Source organism: Lepisosteus platostomus, chromosome 9, assembly GCF_059453375.1.
Source record: "Lepisosteus platostomus isolate fLepPlt1 chromosome 9, fLepPlt1.hap1, whole genome shotgun sequence".
NCBI classification, from domain to species: domain Eukaryota; kingdom Metazoa; phylum Chordata; class Actinopteri; order Semionotiformes; family Lepisosteidae; genus Lepisosteus; species Lepisosteus platostomus.
The window spans coordinates 46,549,847-46,572,087 of record NC_142619.1 but is presented as its reverse complement, the minus strand read 5'-3'; the positions used below and the strand labels follow the sequence as shown (position 1 = coordinate 46,572,087).

Sequence of the window (22,241 nt, the reverse complement as noted above, 5' to 3'; positions counted from 1 at the left end):
CATGCTGAAAAGAGCAGAAAGAAAACATAACGTGAGCTCACACCTTAAACGTATTACTTGTTCCTTTGCAGACTACGCATGCTGTGCCAGCCACCCACCTGAACTAAACAAAAAATAAAAGACTGAAATCTGTAATGGAGCCTTGCAATTAAGTCAAACATGTTCACTGTCAGTGGCACAGTGGTTAGCATTGCTACCAGTGTTGGGCCCCAGTTCAGTTCCTGGGTGCTATCTGTGTGGAGTGTGTATGTTCTCCCCGTGTACCCATGGGTTTCCTCTGGGTGTTCCAGTTAGCTCTCACAGTCCCAAGACATACTGGTAGGTTAATTAGCGCCTGGAAAAATTGGCCCTGGTGTGAGTGTGTGCACATACTGTACATAGACATGTGATGAATGAACACCACATGAACACACTCAGCAGAGTCAGTGCTCTGAACTGCAGACGGCAGCTAATCACCTTGACCAGCTGAGATCTGAAATACAGAAAAACCACTGAGCTGCAGAAACCAGAAGTCATTTGTCCCAAAATCTGATGGCTGGGTTGAATATGTGTTGATTAGAAATATGTGAAATTGGTATTACAGACCAGAAAGGCAAAGAGTTAAAACGCTTTAAAAAGAGAATACTGTACTGAGATATATTGTATAATAAATCAAAGGGACAGAATATCTTTTTCCAAAGCTGACCGACAGCTGTATTCCGTCCTTTCCATTTTAGTTGGAATTTCAAAATCTCGACATTCCTCAGACACTGACACTGAGCAGACACCGGGCCTCTAATGCACAGCACAGTAAGTGGTGTTTGTGGACCTGTAGATGGTGCCCCTTCCTCTAGACCACAATTTACAAAAGCGCAGCTGAGGATGGTGACGGAGAACTCTGTAACGTAGGAGAGGCAAGCTTTGGATGTTAGACCAAGGACCGGTCTACCCATTCATGAGTCCCATAGCATGTAAATAAGAGCTGGGGTGTCTTGGCCTTCCATTTCGAACTCACCCAATTTAACTTACCTAAATTTCTTCTTAATACTCCACCTGGCCTGAAGTGGACGTAATAACGGTTACCAGGTGACTGCGCTTAAGTGGATGATATGAATCTCCATTTACTGTATACTGTTAAAAAACGCTTTGGGTTCCTTTAGGATAGGAATAATTATATATATGCAAGGAGTTAATACAATATTTCATCTTTATTTTCACTTGGACATCTTTTTTCTACATTTTTTTACTACCTATTACATGCTGTTTGGGTTGGGGCTGTCATAAAAAGGCCTTCAAGTTTTTTAAAACAAAATGTTTGATTCAAGGTTTTATGAAAACATTAACTTTAAAATGTATATACTGTATAGTACACCATGGCACAAAACGACATATATAGTTTTGCAAAGCACTATATAGGTACATTTAATCTGTAATGAATTCATTAGCATTTTTTATTCCTGCTTATTTTTAATCACCCTGAATAATAGCTTTTTAGAGGCTACCAAGATGTTCTAGCAACATTCGTCTTCCTTTGCAAACCACACAGATACACAAGTGTGTTCATCACGTTTTTTAAGTATGCTTAGTTTTAGAGCTAGAGCTACAGTAGATGTTGGAGTTGGAGTTATGATGATTTAACGTTATTAATGTTTTTCTAAAGTGTTTTATAGCCTCTAATATGGTATAATGAAGGCAGAACGCAAGCTACACAAAGCGTAGTTCTAAGAAAACCCCTTTCTTTAGTACAGTATGTGGTCGTGTGTTCTGCGTGTTGCATCCCCGCGTTTGTCAAACTCGCCTTAGATTCTTCTAAATGTATTTGGTTAACCACTGTCACTGGGAAGTCAACTTGCCTTTTGTTAGGAAATTGTTTTGCGCGCTTCAAAACTGTCACCTCTGTATTATACAAATTACTGCAACAAACTGCTTCACGCCCACCAGTGTTTCCTTTGCAGTTTTATAACATACATTTTCGCTTTTCAGCACCAACCGTACTGGTTATACAGTATTTTTCTTGGTTTGTTTTTTTGCTTTTCCGATGATAATTAGTTAACTTGTGATTAATGGTTCATAAAGTAGCGCCTTCTTTCTGCTCAATGACAGCTTGTATAATTGATCGTTTTAACTACCGAGCCTAACCTGCGGAGATGTCTAGGCTCTCTCTCTTTCGTTAACCAATGTCAATATTATAAGCAACGATTTCAGTTTCAGTTTCACAAGAGACGTCTGTCAAAAACGTTTAAAATGAACTTAAAAGAAGTGAGTTAACGACTTATTTTTAACGACTAATACCGTTGAGTTCCACGCCTCGTTAGGTACAAACACCGACCACGCACATTTCGATCTACGTTCAAAATCCAGACACCGTCCTCCTGTGTGACAATCGCAGCAATGCTGCTCCGGCGTGACCGAAGTGTGACCTGGGTAATGTAGTTTACTGCAGCTTTTAACCTGTCCACTGCGTGATTAAAAAACTACAATACCCATGAGCCTAATGACCATGCAAAACACGTGGGTATAGTGGCTATAAGTGTATGACCAGTTTCTGGACTGATAATTGAACCATGGCTTCTGTTGTAGATCCTAGCTCCAATGCTTCTATCTCTAAATGTATCACCAAGCACTTGAATCTGCGATTTCATGTTGACTTTGACAGACATGTCATTAACGGGAACGTTGCCTTGACTATAGAGGTACTGGAGGACAAATTTTCAAGCCTGGTAAGTTACTGATTTACTGCTGTTTTCTTACTAATAATTGTGATTAGTCATTCATTCTCCTATAAATACACACAATAGCTAAGATCAGGCTGTTTACGTATTTATATTGCCAATTATTCCGATGTGAAATTAACTTTAGCTCGATAGAATACCCCACCTGATTTTAAAATGCTTGGTGTTTTGTATTGTTTTTTTTTTAATGAAATCATTTGCTTTTGTTAACCTTTTGTGGTCTACACCCAAAGTCAGAAAGCAGTGATTTCTTTCATTGTCTTTCTTCAGTAAAAAGTAGTTTAACATATCCCGATGGTGTCAGAATGTTGTCATTGTATTACACCCTGCGTCCATAGTCCAGTCCAGTAGAGTACCATACATTAAAAGCAGAGTTTGGGGGAAAAATACTATACGGGCGGAGAAATGAGGGGACAAACGTGAGACGGTGGGTGAACAGTCCACAGGCGGGACCGAAGTAATCGTATTTCTCACTGACAGGTTAAGCTTTATTTCGGATAGTTGTACATAACTTTACTGGGTTACTTTCAATTATGCACTTTTCAGATAATGGCATTTCGCTTGAGCGCGTAGAGTTACTGTAAAATTTGTCAAACCCATCCATCTGATATTTATTCATTTTTATTTCATTTGTATAACGGTACAGCTGCTAATCTCAGGTGTAATCCTTTCCCTAACAATACTGGAAGCAATTATAGCGGTTGCTGTAGTGATTGCTGTTCTGTTTTGAAATTGTATTGGATGTGTATCACCTCGGAACATTTAGCGATGTGAAGGTGCACCCACTACAAAGTTGGCTGGCACTTCCAAGATCTCTTTTCCTTGACCGAGAGAGCTTATATATGCAATTACAAATTTGCAGACAAATACGCCAAATAACTATCATTTAGTTATTGCTTGAAGTATGATTACTCATTAACCACCGCTCCTCATTTATTTTATTAATGACTTAACACAAAACTAGAGTAGGTCGGTAGATATTCTGAATACATAGAAATATTTTAAATGCGACACAAAGTTTTACATTTAAGAAACATACCAAGTCCATCGGTAAGTACACAAAAGTTAAGTTTATGAGCTGCCTATAGACTGACAACTTGTCATGCTGGTTTTATATTGTACAATATGTTCGTTATTAATACATTTATAGTCGATTCTTTCTGTATGCTGTACAGAGTTATCGAGTGTTTTAGGACCTTTCAGATTTTTGTTCCAGCCTGTAGCGTGCTGTGCATGTAGTCATTTTAGAATCGACAGTTATTATTTTGTTACATCCATTTGGAATCGCCAAATTGTGTGTTTTTCACGTCTCGGCTCTCGGCTACTAACCGTGCAACCGCGCACGGGTGAACTAGAGGAAACAAGGCAGATACACCATGGAAAGGACGCCAGTCCATCGATGGGCAGACACAGACACACACTCATACCAAGGCCAATTTTACCAGAAGCCAGTTACCCAACCAGTATGTCTTTGGATTGTGGGAGGAAACTGGAGCACCCATAGGAAACCCATACAAACCAGGGGAGAACATGCAAACTCCAAACACAAAGTTTTGTAAAAACTGGCATCCCATCCAGGGTGTATCCTGCCTTCCTTGCTGAGTTAGGCTCTGGCATTGCTGGAGACCTTGTATTGAATAAAATAAAGCAGTATAGAAACATGGATGGATGAGTATATCCATATACAGTATATAATAAATTGCATCAGAAGGGTTACTTCTAGGGTTACTTCCTAGATTCTTTTAAAATCAACAGGATTAAATGAAGATCTGAGAGACAAGTACATGCCCAGGCTCCATCAACGGGCTTCAGAACATCTTCTACTCCAGCCATCTTCCAACTACAGCTACTTTAGTTCCCCTGTGCTTAATTAAACCGGACAGTAAGATCTGAAAAAAAGTTAACATTTCAGAACACAGACCATAACTGCTTAGAGAGGGAGATGAAATCTTAGGTAAGGATATAATGTTCTATCCATTTGGCATTTGCAAATAAATGATTTATAGTAAAATTTTTCAGTAAACCTCACTGTCCTTTCGTTGGATTGAACAAAGTATACGCCTCATGGCCGATTGGCGGGTTCTGTTACAAACCCCCAAGATACATTGCTTTGCACCTTTGAGAAACTTGTAGAACTGAAGAGGCTTGAAGAGGTTTACGGTGGCTCAGTAAATTTAGAATGAGGGTTGATTGTCGTCTTATCCACAGACAGGCAACCCTGTCATGTCTTAATATGACTGTACATAGCAGTCTTGAGTGGATAGTCCCTCTCCTTAATGCCCCTACCGCTGTTTGCAGCTTCTGCTTTGGTCAACGTTCTGAATCCTTGAAATAAGGGAAGTGCAATTCGGGGAGTGTGAAATACCTTTCGCTTCATTTTGCACAATTCAGGGTGCTTCTTGCATATCTGGACTTTGGTGTGACAAGTTGTAGCTTGTAGCCTCTCAGTCTGATAGCGAGTGCTGACTTTGGATGCGATCTGACTGCTATAAATTGTACGACGTGTAAATGTTTGACTTGGAGGACAGTTTGTGCATGCAGTGCAGTGCCATTGGAAATGATACAGGTGGTAATAAAAACACCTGTAGTCTGGAGACAGCTGGGTGTGTTTTGTCTCAGTTCAGTAGTATCAGCAAGTAATAGCAGCAGGGCTACCGTTTGCATAAAAGCAATCACCAGTGTGCTTTCAGAAATGCATTGGCCAACAGTTGGTAACACTGTCTGCAGCTCATCATTTGATGGATTTGATAGACTTGATGCTTCTCTTTTAAAATGTGTTTTTCTTTCACAAATCGGTTTATCCTTCCTTCTTTGTTTCTGTAATTCCTCTTTTCTTTTCTGCACTTAAAACAGATTGAACACTCAATCCTTTGTTTATAGTGTTTTCAGGATGAATTAAGTAAGGAACACTGAAGAAATGTACAGTACTTTATCACTACTCATGCAATTTTTAACTTTTGAGATTGGGTACTGTCATCAGAATTCCGTATTTTATTCCTAATTTAGAATTCTTGTATCCGTGGTTACAAATTTTAATATAGTTCAGTCTACAAGGGTTTTGTTCACAGTTTACTAGGTAAGATGCATATATTCTCCTACATAAAGGGATTGTATAAAGCAAGGAATGATAAACTATTCATGCTACTATTTGGAATAGTATAGGTTTGTTCAATATCATGACCATCAAAATTTAAATTTAAGACTTTTTAAGATGGAATATTTTTGGGGTTTTTTAATCCTTTATACTCTTCAGTCCAATATTTGGTAATTTTGCTATTTACATGTAACAGTCTGCAGCTGCTTACTTTAAATTGCATCTGTTGGTCAAGATTTATCTAAATCTCCTTAAATCTCATCTGGATCTTCTACAGCAGTGGTTCCTGACCCTGGTCCTGAAGGAACACAATGCAGGCTGAATTCATTCTGTGCTTCCAACAGAAATTTTAAACCATCCATTTCCTACTAATTCCTTATCTACTGTATAATGTATTCTTTACCATCACTCGGTAATAGTCATGTTTCAGGGACTTTGATCACATAAGAATTGTCTGCCAATATAGTGGCCTCTATTTCTGGAATGTGTTTCACAATATTACTCCTGGTATCTTGCCATAAGCACTTAATTACCTTGGGCCTAGATATTCTGTTTTACCTCTGGGTTTGCTCTGCTCCCTTTCTCTTTAGCAAATTCTCCCCCCCTTCATTCATGCATCACAGACCTCACAGGCAGGCTATGGGTTTTGCCATGATCACAGTGCTCACTCTCTCACAATGCTTAGTCTGCTTGTTGCTAAACTGCAGGCAGGCAGTTTCCCAGTCCACCCAGACAGTACTTAGACAGGTGTTTTACTTGTGATCCTGCTCACCTGTGATCAGTTTGCCAAGGAACACCCTAAACCCAGATTTGAACTTCTAGGCGATAGAGTAACATCATTCATCATATGTGCATTTTATCTGCTTAAATTCACATCTTACAGTTGACATTTTATGATAGTTTTTTTCTGTTAAGAAAACAAATCAAAATGCATGCATACATTTTAGGTGGTCAGAGAGTAAACACATTTTTCACTGTGTGTATTGTATTTCCGTTAATTTAGGGAATTCATTATAATGGTAAAAACACCAAGTTATGTAGTACAAATGTAATGTATTCATCCTTTCCAACATCCTTTCTTGACTCAAAGACCTTGGAGATCAATAAAGTTATAGCTCATGGGCTAGAGGTTTCTTTAACAACTACTTTAAATAAAGCACATTTATTATTTCCTTCTTTGATCTTTACAATCATTATTCCTTTTCGGGTTGCTGACATCAGTGATTTTAGATGCTCTAGCTCTACAGTTGTTCAAGACCTGATGCAAGGGCAAAGTTTCCTGTTTTCTACTGTGCACACAGAGTGATTATGTTTCAAGGACTTTGATCGTTTGTGATTGAAATTAATCCAAGGTCATTACAGTTGCTGAGTCGACAATTTGAGCTTTCATCTTATCGATACGACTTTGTCACCACTGACTCGTAACTATCTTCACTATAGGTTTTTTTTTAGGTGGAAAATAAAACCAAACCATACAGCCTATGTGTTTTTTTTTCATTTTTCATATGCGTATGTATTTATTGAAGTGAATTTTGACTTGTGAAACACATGGAAATTGCAGTTGCATTAGCTGTGCTCATCGTTTTTCCACAGGTTCTTGATACAAAGGACTTGAAGATCAATAAAGTCACAGCTAATGGACAGGAGACCAAGTTTTCTCTGGGGTCCCCACACAGGTTTAAGGGCTCAGCTCTGGAGATCAACCTGCCTTTCGAATTGTCCAGGTAAGGCTTTATGGATTCCACTGCCATGTAGCTTAAAATATGATGCTATTTCAGGCGGGTTGACAAAGTCTTCACTACAGTATGTGCTTCCCTTTTTGTAAGCAGAACCCTATAGGGCTTTAAAAAAGTAAATAACTGCGATATTAGAAAGAAATTACAGTTATGAAGTGAAATTATTTTGCAAGTTTCAACCCCTTTATTGAAAAACGGATAATTATAAAAAAAACACTCCTTTCGGACACGGTTCTGCAGTCTTCTGTCTGCAGGTCTCATCGAATGCCTTTTTCAGTGCAACACACTGCGTGTCTGTGTCCCAGGTCTGGAATATTTTCTCTGTCTCTCTCTCAGGGGCCAGCATGTCATTATCGAAGTGTCTTATGAGACATCACCAAAAGCCACTGCGCTGCAGTGGCTCAGCCCAGAACAGACTGCTGGCAAGAAGCACCCCTACCTCTTCAGTCAATGTCAGGTATCACAACCAAACCCCTGCCTTATCACAGCGGGACGGACAAGCTCGTGTTGTTTTTACATGCAGTAAACCCTCCTTATATGGGCTCTCTCCATTCTTTGAAAACGGAAAAGAAAAAATTGACAAATTCTTGTGTAACAGAAATTACATTCTGATTACGTCTCCTGCTGTAATTGCTAATTGGTTCCAGAACATAAAAATGTTCCCTTCAACACCCAGACTTTATCTTAATACAGCACAGAACAGTACCTAAGTATGAAAGCAACGTTCCTTGTTATTCACATAAGATGCTTTGTCAAAGGTTGATGCAGGAACAATAGGTAGGTAACAAAGTTGATTCAGACCTACAAACGAAAATGTGTTGAGATTTTTAACTGTTGAGTTTATCAAGTGGTATGTGTGTGGTTAGCTTGGGAGGAGAAGAAGATTAATTTCGCATGATAAAATACAGTAGTCATATGAAATGTTTACCTCTCTGGGGAATGAAAGCAAAAATCCCCATGAGAAGAAATAGCTCTGTACATATCCTCCTGTCTAGAAAAACAGCATAAAAGCACAGTATTGTAAAGAAATGGACAATGTTTCTCTTTGAGTTTTATTTTCTTTCTTTACTTTTCATTTTGTTTTTCATTTTGCTGCTCAGGCTACCCACTGTCGAACCATGATCCCCTGTCAGGATACACCATCTGTGAAAAGCACCTACTATGCTCAGGTACGTTGTTTTAGAATGGGCATCCCCTTGGCATACAGTCAATGTGTGAATGTTGTTTTACTCATGTTCACCTGCCTTCAGCCCAATATGCATTGCCAATTAATGTAAAAGCTATTTAAATTAAAAATAAATACACCGTATTATTTTTCTGAAACCTGAAATTTTCAGTACGTATGCATAAATGGTTGCTTGACATCGTTACACAAAATGTTGTCTCAGTTTGGTTGTATAGAGGTTTCTAGTCAACAAGGGTTTAGCAATTCTGCAGCATTTACACTTTGCTACCCTGTCTAGCACTGCTAACACTACTGGAACCACTTCCTCTGTATGCTTAACAGAAAAGGCATCACAATTCAACTACATGCTGCACAACAGTGTTACACAACAATGTTACAAAAGCAAGGGGCACTTCTTCTCAAAGAATGTTTTACTGGTTAGGATTCAGAATCCTTTTCTGGTGACAAACAAAATCCTTTTGTTTTGCCTCAGCTAATGATTTACAGAAGTCTCATATATGGAGTTAGGGATGGAAGCAATTTCTTTTTGTGTCCTCTAGTATTTCTTTAGCTTTCCGACGGCAGGCGGAGAGAGGTGCCGGTTGGAGTATTCTCGTTCACATTTAATGGCAACGTCTGCTCAAAGATTTGGTTCAAACCACCAAATGGAGACGGGCGTGCCGACAAGCGCACCCTACTGATGCGGGATTAACGCTAGGATGAGAGAGTATTTCTTTAGCTTTAATCTAAATAGTATATTATTGAGGATTCGTGTTAATGAGGGGCCCTAAAACCAAAGATATTGCAACATGCGTGCAGACACTCAGAAATGTGCAGATATCAGCAGCACAAGAGCTTATTTTAGTTTGCAGTTACAACTGCCAGCTTCAAAGAAGCTCAGTTTACTCTTTACTAAAACCTTCTGCCCTGAAACACTGGTACTCTTGCCTCTGGATCTTTCTTCCATTGTTATCCTGCTTACTTTCATCTAAATGTTGGACAAGACAGTTTAAAAAGTGCTGTGGTATGGATAATATAATGAAATATAATCTATTGAGACTTATCAGATATTACCAGGTTTAAGTTGTCTGCTCCCCCAATTTTCTTTCTCTGGTAAATTTTAAATTAAGATAGGGCAGTTCTTCCAAACAGTGATGGTCCATCCAAGAGTTCACAGAAATATATACAGCAGTCTCATTTGCACAGCCTTCTTATTGCTGTAAGGCAGAAAATAAAAATAAAACAAGTAAACCCATGATTCTGATTATTACACTGAAATTAAGAAATGAATTAACCAATGCCAACAAACAAATTGCACATGTTGTTCTCAGTATTAAATACATGTCATTACAACATTTGTAAAAATACTCAACTTAGAAAAAGACTTCCAGGTATTGGTAGGTCTTAATTTAGGGGTATAAAAATGCTGTAACTCAAAAACGTGTAAATTTGAAATGAATTTCCCATAAGAATGAATGTAAATGGAAGAGAGTGTTCTGGGTTTGAGCCCCTAAATAAAAACCGTTCCACACATCCTTTCATGCATGTTTATATAGTGGTATTAAAATAACAGCTGATATTTGTTAATGTCTAATAATTTCATGTAATATGCGAGTTGGAGACTAAAGTGAGTGGCAGGTCATGAATGGTGTGGAAAATGCGTGCCCACAGACACATCTGGAGTGTGCAGCTTTCTTCAGCCCTCTGTCACCGAGGCTTTTGAACACCATTGTTTCAAAACCGTTCTATTGCACAATGAAACCCGACGAGCGGCTGTTTTTAAAAAAAAAAAACATTTTAGTTACAAGTTGGTTGTCATGAATTTCATTTTTAAGAGTTGTTGACCCCGTTTTTATTGATTTTTTTTTAATATTAGGTTAATAAACATAAGGCTAAGACAAAGACATTTGATAGATTTGTTTATTAAGGGCGAGACGATGGGAGATGTCTCTGTGCTCTTTCAGGCACCATTCAGAGACTGCCCAGGTCACTGCGTATGGTCCAAGTTACTGTAAGGCTCTCGGCAACGTGCAGCTGGGTACTTGCAGAGTATTCAAACACTCAGTAAAGTTGCCCATTCCCAAGCATGCTGAAGTGAGAACTACAGTAATTTGTCCAAAACCAAAAAACAGTATATGTTTTTGAGGTACGTTAAATCAAAAACATGCAAAAAGAGTGCATAATTGGAGAACTTCCTGTATGTGGCGACACCTTAAAGGATATTTTATTGTTGGTTTAACTGAGGTAGTAACATTTTTCAAGATATGCTGTGCTTGCCATTACTGTACTCAAATGAGGTCCGTAATGTATGATATACTTCTATAATATATACTGTAACAATCTTGATTTCAGCTCTTGTAACTGCAAGAGAGTCTTTCAAGGTCTGCGTGTTGCTCATGAATCTAGGCTTCCTGTGCTTGCAAGACTTGTACTTTAGTCCTTTAAAGAATCTTCATTAATAACCTAACCAGAGCAGAAGGCTTGTCACCCTGGACTTTACCAGGAGATAAGAGAGGTTGTGAGCAGGAAGTGGCTTCACAGCACATATTGCTGAGCCTGGTGTTCAGAAGTTTAATGTTGGGGGACAGCAGCAACGCATTTCTAAAAGGATTGCGGTGAACCAGCTTCCATAAAACGATCTGAAAATGCATTCCAGAGTTGAATAACTCTCCTCTTTTTTTTTTTCTAAGCCCTTGTATTCAGGATGGGAATACAGGAAGGTTAGAGCCTGGAAGAAGAGAGAGGTTTTGGTTTGGTTTTCCCTGCTTTGTAAATACAGCTGCCCTTCTAATTTTGTACCTCAAGAATAAGCTCATTTAAAAAACCTCAATCTCCTCTCGGATCGTGTGAGCCTGTCCTGTCTTCCTCAACGGCCTTGGCTTGTCTCCTCACCAGGTGTCCGTCTCCAAGGAGCTGGTGGCGGTGATGAGTGCTGTGAGGGATGGGCAGGACGCAGACCCTCTTGACAGCAGCAGAATGGTCTATCGCTTCAGGCAAGCGGTGAGTGTCAGGCTTGTCCTTCACCCTGAGCTTATCAGTGATGCTCTACAGGAGCAATGTCAGACAGCGCTGTTTCTAACAACATGTGAGCAGTTCCAATGGAGCCTGTCCCTTCCACCAGTCAATGTCGCAGGCGGACACTAGAGTGTGTGTCCAATCCACATGTCCTGCATGGAATAGGTCAGGAGATGTCCATGCCTGCACATCAACATGAGTAAACCCGTCTTTCTCGTTGACTGTAACAAACAAAATATTCCAAACAATTTCAGATGCTACTGCCTTTAGGGGTCCTGTCTGTTGTAACATTTCAGAAACCAAAGTTAGCGCTGATCCAAGAGTTTCCAAGACCAGTTATCTTACTCGACTGCAGTATAATGTGGCTAAGTTTCCTGTATTACCATTGCTGTCCGTGTTTCAGAAATCTGCTGCCTGTAGTATTTACAAGATTACATTTGGCTTTTTCACTCAAAGCTTTATCCATTGCTTAACAAGCCTGCAACAGAAAACTCTTAAGAATATACTTTCACACAAGCATTCAAGCCACACTTGGTTCGTTAAGCATCATTAAAATCTGTATTATCCCCCAATTTTACAGGTTGCCATGCCTTCTTATTTGATTGCCATAGTAGTTGGTGCTCTGGAGAGCAGGTAACTCTTTTTTTTTGTTAGTTTACACCTTGCATTTGTTCACTCTTGTTAAGATAAGCTATGTGTATTCTGTATTTTACTTATTATATAACATGGATTTTATGCTGGAGTTTGAATACTTGAGGCAGGTCCCCTCGTAGGCTTCCATTTCAGACTAAAAGATTCAGTTATCTTATCTATTTTTCAATACATGCAAGTCAAGCCATCAACTTCCACAAGTGGAGTTGTTTAGCAATTAAGTACTCCTGCCCAGACCGTGACACTTGGACCTCTCCAGTGAATGGCCTGTTGTACATAACAGTTATTCAATCTTATGCAAGTCTCCACCACACTTGCTGATGTCCATCGTGGTGATCTTCACAAAACATTCCTTCTCCTCTAAAGAGGACTTGAGATCTCCACTGGTGACTCCTCCTGAAGTGACACACACATGCCGATGGCACTGAATCGTTTTTTAGTTTTTATTGTCATTGTGCTAAGCTGAAAAAAAGCCTTGCATTTTAGGTACATCTTCCATAATATTCAGTAAGTTTTGAGAAGCACTGAGTGATGATCTAAAATGATGTCTGGTTGTGTTCAGAGAGATTGGGCCGAGAAGCAGAGTCTGGTCAGAGAAGGAGGTAGTGGATCTGGCGGCCTACGAGTTTGCTGAGGTGAGTTGGTGCTTTGTTGGTTTGTAGTCATTTCTCTCTCCCTCATGCTGGTTTTTAGATAGTAGCCACTTTCTGCAGTGCCCTGCTTCTTATCAGCAGAGTCCCCTCGGTATGGTTTCCTCAGGAACGTAGACTCGTTGCCACTGGGTTCAGCAGCGTACTTCCTGTGGCCAACAGTTAATCGCTTCTGCTCAGCTCCTCTTTCACCCGCACAGATCTTCACCGTCGGTATACGGCTTCTAGAAAACTGACATGGAAATCCTTGCTACCATTGAAGCTTTGAAATACTGCAACCAGTAACTCAAACAACAGAGGGGTTGAGAAAAATCATTTTGAAGCAATTGTTGCCATTGTTACGCATTAACATGCCCTCGGTTCTGCTCTTCCTCTTCTCCCAGACTGAAGCCATGTTGAAGATTGCAGAGCAGCTGGCAGGACCTTATGTATGGGGCCAGTATGATGTCCTTGTGCTCCCTCCTTCCTTCCCTTATGGAGGCATGGAGAACCCCTGTCTGACCTTCGCCACCCCAACTTTGCTGGTGAGCCTGGATGTTTCTTGTTACTTCCTTGTACAGTACGTTCAGCTTCATCGGTTTGCTTGCAACTCCACGAATGTTGATAGCGTCATTGTTTCCATGGAAGCCAGATTCTAGCAAACCATGACTTGGCATGTGACCTCTGACCTTTTGTAAAGGTGACATGCAAAATCTTAAAACTCTTCACATAGTGTAGATGGAGGTGAGGTCATACTGGAATTGTAGGAACTCATATGCACTCAAAAAGAGTTCTTATTCATAAACCTTGATCTCTCCATGGTCAGATGCCAACCTGTTACAACAATAAGGAGTGTTAATTTGGCTTTGATGACCACTGTTTCCAGCTATATTTCGCAGGGTTTTTATTTCTCAGTTATTCCAAAGTAACATCAGTCATTCCAATACATTTTAGTACAAATCTGGCAAGGTGACATTCAGAACAAAGAAGACTTGCATAAACAGTGTTCATTGTGTTTTAATTTTGAACTTTCCCTTGATTTGTAAGAACAAATAATAAAGTAAATCAAGTAATTCTGTTTGGCATAAATCTTGACATCTTCTTTTTGTCCAGGACTGTCCATGATTTCTGTTTTCTCTATTTTAGGCTGGTGACAGATCACTAGTTGGTGTAAGTTGCCTCACTCCTACCTGTATTTTGATTCACATTTTTATTTGTGTTCTCCTTCAAGGTTAACAGGATGCTTTCTTCTCTTCCTTAGGTCATTGCACATGAAATCTCTCATAGCTGGACTGGCAACCTGGTGACAAATAAAACTTGGGAGCATTTTTGGTATGTTTTGAACAAGTGACTTGCAGTATATCAGTCTTTAACAGATACAGTGAGGTTTATCAGTAAATAAAGCTTAAAAAATCAGCTTTAACGTTCTTGTTTGTCAAGAACGGGGCTACAGGTGATGTTGACATCAGCCCTAGAAAGCAATAGTGGAAGTTGGTTTAAACAGATTTTGACACTTGGTTATCTTTCACACTCACTGTCAATGCTGACAGATGTCATGTTGTACACTTGCACACTCTGTGTCAATGCTGTTGATGTTGACAGTTCACATTGTCAAGCTGAATCTTAAGCAAGGCTTTCGGAGCCCTGTCAAATCGAATCTAATAGTCATGTGTATCCACAATTACCTGTAATTACTGCATTATGGTGTTTTCTGTAGATTATGCTGAGCTTGCAACAATTTTGAAAACCAAGCAGACCATCACTGTAATCACAGTAAAGTAGACCCTGTGTTGTAACATACCTTCCTGCTGAGCTGTGTTTATTTTAAACTCAGGCTGAATGAAGGACACACCGTCTACCTGGAGCGTATGATTGGCAGCCGCATGGTGAATGAGCAGTTCAGGCAGTTCAAAGCGATAGGAGGCTGGAAGGAGCTTCAGGAATCGGTAAGATTTACTGTGATGGAGAACTCTACAGTTCAAGAGCGAAAAGTATTCATGTTTTATTATTACTTTTTTTAAGTCATCTATTTAAATCTGTTTAGTTTGTTTTTAGATTTAGTATTTTATTTGTTTTTGAGATTTTTACATTTTTACTGTCCCTATGTTACACCATTTTGACTATTTTCTCTTTATTTTTTTGCTGTTGCATCTATGTGATGCAAAGCTTAATTTTCAGGAAAAGCTTCTTTTTAAATCTGAAGAAACTGTGCTGTCAGCAGCTCAGAATTTCTCAACCATTAAATGTAAATGAGTGCAAAAGTAGCGTGTTAGAAACTGATACTGAAGTGATATATTCTTATCATGGGGTGTTAAAACCACAAACTGGAATTGTAATTCTTCAGTAGAGTATCACTTCATCTTATTCTTGATCATATTTTTGCAGTATCTCATTTTAATAAACGTCTGCAATACTCCTCACTCAGTGTCATTCCTTCTTAACATCAGAATTCACAATTATAAACCATCATCTACTGATATTTTTTACATTTTATTTAACAGCTTATCTTGATATATCTGTATTTCATGATTCTGTAAAACAATCCAAGTCATTTTTTAGCTTCATGATGTATAAGGAGGAACAAATGACCTTCACGATGATGAGTCAAATTTGTCTCAAGATGTACAGTAGCTGGTAAAAGCAAAGTATTAGATTCCACATCACTTCATTGTATATCTTGTGTTGTTTTGATTAAACACAAGATTAATAAGATTAAAAACTTGATTTATTTTCACCCACACTAAGCTGTACTAATTACAATAAGTTATTTATAGAAATCGCTAGCTACAACTTCCACAAAAGTTTAGATTCATGTGGGGGGAAAAAAGGTATTTTTTACATTAAGTTATTTTTGGTATTGATGGTACAAAAACATTCAAAATTAAAAGGGCATTTCTAGTAAAATAAGACCGGGGCCTGCTTGTTGTTCTGAGGGTCATTATTTCAAAATTCTTGTTATTCATAGTTTTCAAAAGATATGAAATGTACAAAAAAAGGTTATCAACAAAATGGGTTATAAAAGCTGTATGAAGGCTGCAAACTTTACATTGAAAAAGTATCTCTATTTCTCATGTTTTAAAGCCTGCATGTGATCTACATAGAAGCTGTGTGACTATTTAATTTCAGGGGTCTTCCTATTTTCCTGTGTTCTGTTCACGTTGAGTATGTGTAAATTAAGAGCAGATTGGTATCTCTGTGATCGGAATCTTTCTGTGCTGCAGGTAAACACATTTGGAGCCAATAATCCTCTGACAAACCTTGTCCCTAATCTCCACGAAGTGGACACAGATGAGGCCTTCTCTTCAGTCCCATATGAAAAGGGTTTTGCTCTTCTCTACCATCTGGAAGAGCTCATGGGAGGCCCAGGTAAAACTGCAGGAAATCTGTTTCAGGACTCTTGAGGGAGTCAAAAATGATGGCAGTCTCTCCCAGTTCTTTTGAACCTCTGCTTTCTGCTCATAAAGTAATAACCGTCTGGTCTTTTGCTGTGTGGTGTTCTAAATATTAATGCCCAGCAGCGCCAAAGTTCAGTTTGATTAGCTCCACTTCATATTTTCAGTATATGCTTGGAACTTGTACTGCTGCAGTTTGTAGATGCCCCTTGAGATGTTCATGAAATTCAATGACTAGTAAACCCTATCACTTTTTTTTTCCTGTTCAGATGCTCCACATTGCTCAAATCTGGGAGTCTTGTGAATTGTGATTTTATGCTCAGCTAGCTAATATTTTATGGACTAATGTGTCAGTGTGATAGCTGTTAGCGTAGCAGTGCCAGGATGATGTATTTGAAGATTGCAGGAGCTCATTGGTATTTTGGCTTTTACCAGAGGTATTCATGGGATTCATCAAGTCCTACATTCAGATGTTTGCCTATAGCAGTGTCACCACTGATGCCTGGAAGAACTACCTCTATTCCTATTTCAAGGACAAGGTAAACCTTTTCAACGCTTCAACTAATGCATATATATAAAAAATCAGTTGGCTTTAGTTGTCTGACTCTGAATTGATCATGGCCTGTGTAGATATTCTGTATAGAGAAGTTTAAGCAGCTGTGTAACTTATAGTTTGTTTGAAATATTTTTGCAGGTTGACATTCTCAATAAGGTAGACTGGAATGGCTGGATGCACACCCCAGGAATGCCTCCAGTAAAAAATCAGTACGTACAAATGATTTCGGGTAAAATTTTTACACACCTCTAGATTTCTTCTGTAACACTATTTTGCTTATAATCCGAGGTTCACCTTGCTAAAATATTTTCTTATAACAAAAGGATAATCTGATGCTGTAAATGCTAGTGAAAGATTGTTTTTTCTACATATAGTAAATAAAGACAGTTGTACAGAAAGCTGTTTTTAACTTCAGCAGATTGAATAAGAAAGAAAACACTTATTCCCCCTTTTAAATGGGGTGGAGAGAAACACTTGGTTGGATGAAAAACTCAGAAGGTATTCGTGTGTGTGTGCACCATGTGAGAGATCCATCAGAAAAGTCTCACAAAATGGTCGAAGATATTACAGCAGAAAATTGATGATGCCACGATCTGTGAAGTGGGGAATGGGTAAATTGATTGGGTAAAATGCCTCTTCTTTACAGATATGACACGTCCTTGGCTGATGTGTGCATTGCCTTGTGCCAGAGATGGGTTAAGGTTTGTGCAGCAATGTATGCTTCTCATCTGTGAAATAGTCATGAATTAAAATTGTAAGGGAATATAGTATTCTTTTATGCATATTATTTTCTGTTGTTTGTACACCTACATAATGTGCAAGCCTTTAATAATGAAGATTTATTGAACCAGATAAGTGAATAGAAAACAACTTTTTTTTTTTCATTTACAACAATAAATAAACTGGTGTGTAGATGCACCAGTTTATACAGTAGGGCATTTTACTGGGACAGGTCTTAAGTGAAGTACCTTCTCAGGGGTAACAACAGAAACATCCCGCCTGGGATTTAAACCTGTGACCTTATAGATACAAGTCTAGGTGTCTACTACATGGTCTGTAGAAAGAGGTGAATCCGTGAAAATCTTTATAACAGTGACAAATTCTTCTCTCCAAGGCAAAGGAAGCAGATTTGAATGCATTTACTGCAGATGATTTCAAGAAGTTATCGTCCCATCAAGTGATTGAGTTCCTGGCTCTGTTACTGTTGGAGGTAGGCCCAGGCCTCTGGTTATATCAACATGTGACAGATGTGTATGGTATATATAAAATTCCTGGTGTTTTCTTGAAGATTGTCTATTCTATTTGGGTTTAAAGGGTAACTGCAATGCTATATTTATATTTTGGTAAGTAACATCTACACAGTAATATGTAGACCTTCCGATTTACATTACAAAATAGACTACATTTCCAGGTATGCGCATCGCCATATTCTGCAATTTAGAATGAGGCAACAAAACATTAAGGTGACATGAAACGGCCTTATTGCATTGTAGACAAGCAGGCTCATGAATGCATCCCTTTTAATCCAATAGGAATATTGCTTTCGTTTTCGACACAGTTTTGCTGACAAGTACTACTTGTTATCTCTACATACAGATCACATTGGAACATTTCTGCAGTGAAATATCTTCTGCACAGCCTGTACTTATTTGCTTGTACAGCACACTAGTCGCTACGGTAACTAGTGAGCAGGAAGGGCTGCTTCACGTAGCAATTCTTGTAAACTCTCACTCTCAGCGGTTTGCGACAACATGGTGACTATCCAGTAGTTTCACAAAGGTCACGATTTTGTGCTTTAATCAAAATTTGTAAAATTTTGCGATGCTGTCAATTAATGTATTTTGTTACTTAAATGTAATAGGCAGTCTGAGTTCCCCTTTAACAGAAAAAAAGGCTTTTTAGATAGGCATGTTTCTAAATCTTGAGTCTCGTAGTACACTTCAAGATTTTTGCAAGAACGAATTGAATGTAATGAATTGAATGTGTGAAAAGATTCCATCAGGTGTTTTAAATCTTGTTAAGTACTGCTCTATTTTGCTCATTTTAGGACCCACTCCCACTGTCGCACGTGAAGAGAATGCAAGAAGTGTACAACCTGAATGCAGTGAAAAATGCCGAAATAAGATTCAGGCATGTTTTTACACTATAATTACTTTTAAATCTCTCTAAGGTTGTGTCACATTAATTGCTATTACAGCTCTGATGCCTGATGCCTAATACCAGCTGTTGGACCTGATGAGTGAGATTTGTGCATGGAAACCTTTCCATACGTTCATTGTGTAATTTTGTCAAAAAAACGTTTTGGATTTGATTTGAAAACCTGCCAATTCATGTGCGCATGAATTCTGAAAAGAGATATGAAATTATACATTTTATATATTAAAAGATTATCTGAGTAAAATCTTGTACTTTTATGACTATAGGATGCAGATGAAAAAGAGGATGCAAGAGATGAGAGCCTGTTTGTCGTTTGAAATTTACACAATCATTTCCTGCTAAATGTATTTAAATATCAGCGGAAGGAAGGGGAAGGGGAAGTGGGCCCGTTAAGTGCTTACCGGTTCCATTTTTTCTAAAACAAATGCCAGAACTTTGTTACATTTCTTTTTTTCGTCCGTGTTTAAAGAACTCTTGCAAGGTGAAATGTTAGAATTTCTGTAGCAACTGGTTAGGGTTTTCTCACGAAGACTATTTTGAGTCTTTGATTTACAAAATACAGCCTAGAAATTCCATCTTGTGTTGCTGCCCTTGAAATAAAAAAGGGAAAAGCAAGTTGTATTGCGAGAGCCTGTCGGCCTCTAGTTAAGTGGTGATGGTTAGGGTGGGATGGCGTACCTTTGTGTGGCGGGAGAGAAGGCCTTGCAGGAACAGTGTCGTTGATTGAATAAAGCATTTCTCAAGGGTACCGTGGTGGATTCCACAGCAGACGTGTGGACTCTCGACTTGCCAGTGATGAGTCTAGGGCTCTGTCCTCCACCCTGAACTGCCTCACAAGATATTCAGCTTATAGACTTCATTTATTTTAAATGAACAAAGTTACATATTATAGCTGAAATGTGTAGAAGTTAAGTAGAGTAAAGCCCTTGACGTTATTCCTTGTCCAGTTAGATTTGCATGTATTTTTTCTGCTCATTCCAATATACAAGCTTTATTATTTATTCAATTAAAGCACCATGTTCTTGGCTGCTCACAGGTGGCTGCGTCTCTGTGTCCGATCCAAGTGGGAGGAAGCTGTTCCCCTGGCCTTCCAGATGGCCACTGAGCAGGGCCGCATGAAGTTCACACGACCTCTGTTCAGGTAATAAAGCGAACGGGCTACAACCCCATTTTATTCCATCCGTCCATTTTCGGACCACTTCTTCCAATTCAGGGACATAGGGGAGCCGGAATGTATCCCAGCCAACAACAAGCGCAAGGCAGGATACATCCTGGATGGGATGCCAGTCCATCACAGGGCACACACAGACACAAACACACATGCTCACACCAGAGCCAATTTTCCCAAAACCATAATAGCCTACCAATGTGTCCTGGACTATGGGAGGAAACTGGAGCACCTGCCTGAAACCCACACAAACCTGGGGAGAACATGCAAACTCCTCATGGACTGCACCCCAGGAATTGAACTCGGGGGACCGCTGTGCCACCATACTGCTCCCCTGTATTGCTTCTGCCTCTTTATTAAAATCCTGCACAGTTAAATGCAGGACGTAATACTTTTGTATGACTGCGCTTCCTGTTTTTGTGTGTTTTCAGGGAGCTGTACAACTTTGACAAGTACCGCGAAAAGGCGGTCAGCACCTTTCTCAAGCACAAGGGCTGCATGCATCCAGTCACTGCCATGCTGGTGGCGAAGGACCTGAAGGTCGAACCGTCGAAGAGCACAGCTTGCTAGGGAGCTTTGCTCTCTTTGCATTTGCATTCGCAGGCTTTCAGTGGGTTGTGCAGACACTGCTGTCAGGCTACTGTTAGGAAGAATTCAATAAAAAATAAAAATGTAGTCTTAATAATCAGAAAGAGCAAGCAATGCAGAAGCAGCTGATATTCAGGTACAATTGCATTTTTCTTATAGCTTTGCAAGGCGTGTCTTTGTGGAGGGAAACCTCGGACACGAAGTTTTTATTATTTCGAGAAGTGGAAGGTACATGAGCTGAAGGTTCATAATGTTTTTACATGAAATTTGCTTTTATAACTAAGACAAATCACCTTGAGCACATCCATCTAAAAGAAGAATACGTTTTTTCAACAAAGAAATTCTCCTACATTGTCAGTCCCTTGCTGTCTGCTTTTTTTGTTATAATAAACATTAATTTAAAAATGTTTTGAATTCTTGCATCTTGCTTTGGTATCACTTTATACAGATTTTCTTTTTACAACACTTATCAAGATTAACAGAAGTGTACTGTATTGGTCCTACAGATACTCATTTCCTTTCCAGATGAAAAATGTTAAGCATCGTAGAAGATCAAAAGGGACAAATTGGTGTCAGCAAAAATAACAGCAAAACTATGCCAATCTGATGTTCAAAAACTCTCTGCAGAGTCTCTGCACTTCCATGCAGCATATCTCAAAAACCATTCTTTTCAGTGCAGACATCAGAGCCATATACTTGACATCACTGCGGCACTAAAGAGCTTTGAGATGTGAACAGCACATTCTTCGCGAACCTGGACAGGCACTGAAATCTAATGTAAAGAAGCTACTGCCTATTTGTACCATATTTAATCATTAAATATTTTGATATTCAAAGGTTTTAGACATTTAAATGTTACTCCCAAGTTCTCTTAAATAACCAGGAAAGCAGAAAAAGCTCAATCAATACAGTGAAACATGTAAATATGAAATTTTAAACTGTCATGTCTTTTAAACAATACCAAGATGTACCTTACAGTAATACTGCTTCAACATATACAGTAGTGTTGCTTTTGTAAATGAAAGTAAGGATGACACTTTCTAAACTGATGATGAGGTGGCAGATTCTTTTCTGAGGATGTTAAAACCACAAGTCCGCACCAGTCCTTGTACAAAAATGCTTCAGAATGTGTGTTCTGTTTAGTTTAGTGATAGTGTGTGCTTAATATTTTTACAAAAGGGAGGGTAAATATTCAAATACAGGGATTATAAAATCAATCAGATTTAATTCCAGCTTGTTATGCAAGCAAAGAATAAAGTTTAGTTTCATCCCCTAATGTTCTAGAATTCCAAGCATTTTGCACCATGTGTGTTCTTTTTTCCTCTGTAGTATAGAGTAATAATCGGGACCAAACTTAGACAACACAAAGATTTATAAAT

General features: G+C 38.9%; 1 protein-coding gene across 1 annotated transcript; it reads left to right on the top strand.

The window, feature by feature from the left end:
- The first annotated feature begins 2,519 nt into the window (after positions 1-2,519).
- lta4h (leukotriene A4 hydrolase) lies at positions 2,520-21,269 on the top strand. The gene is made up of 19 exons (XM_088645279.1): positions 2,520-2,699; positions 7,399-7,529; positions 7,878-7,998; positions 8,642-8,710; positions 11,602-11,706; positions 12,302-12,354; positions 12,935-13,007; positions 13,406-13,546; positions 14,148-14,171; positions 14,263-14,333; positions 14,836-14,947; positions 16,223-16,367; positions 16,829-16,932; positions 17,088-17,158; positions 17,596-17,650; positions 18,064-18,159; positions 18,997-19,079; positions 20,143-20,247; positions 20,706-21,269. The coding sequence occupies exons 1-19, from the start codon at positions 2,544-2,546 to the stop codon at positions 20,842-20,844; spliced, it is 1,854 nt and encodes a 617-aa protein (XP_088501405.1). The 5' UTR covers positions 2,520-2,543; the 3' UTR covers positions 20,845-21,269.
- The last annotated feature ends 972 nt before the right edge of the window (positions 21,270-22,241 follow it).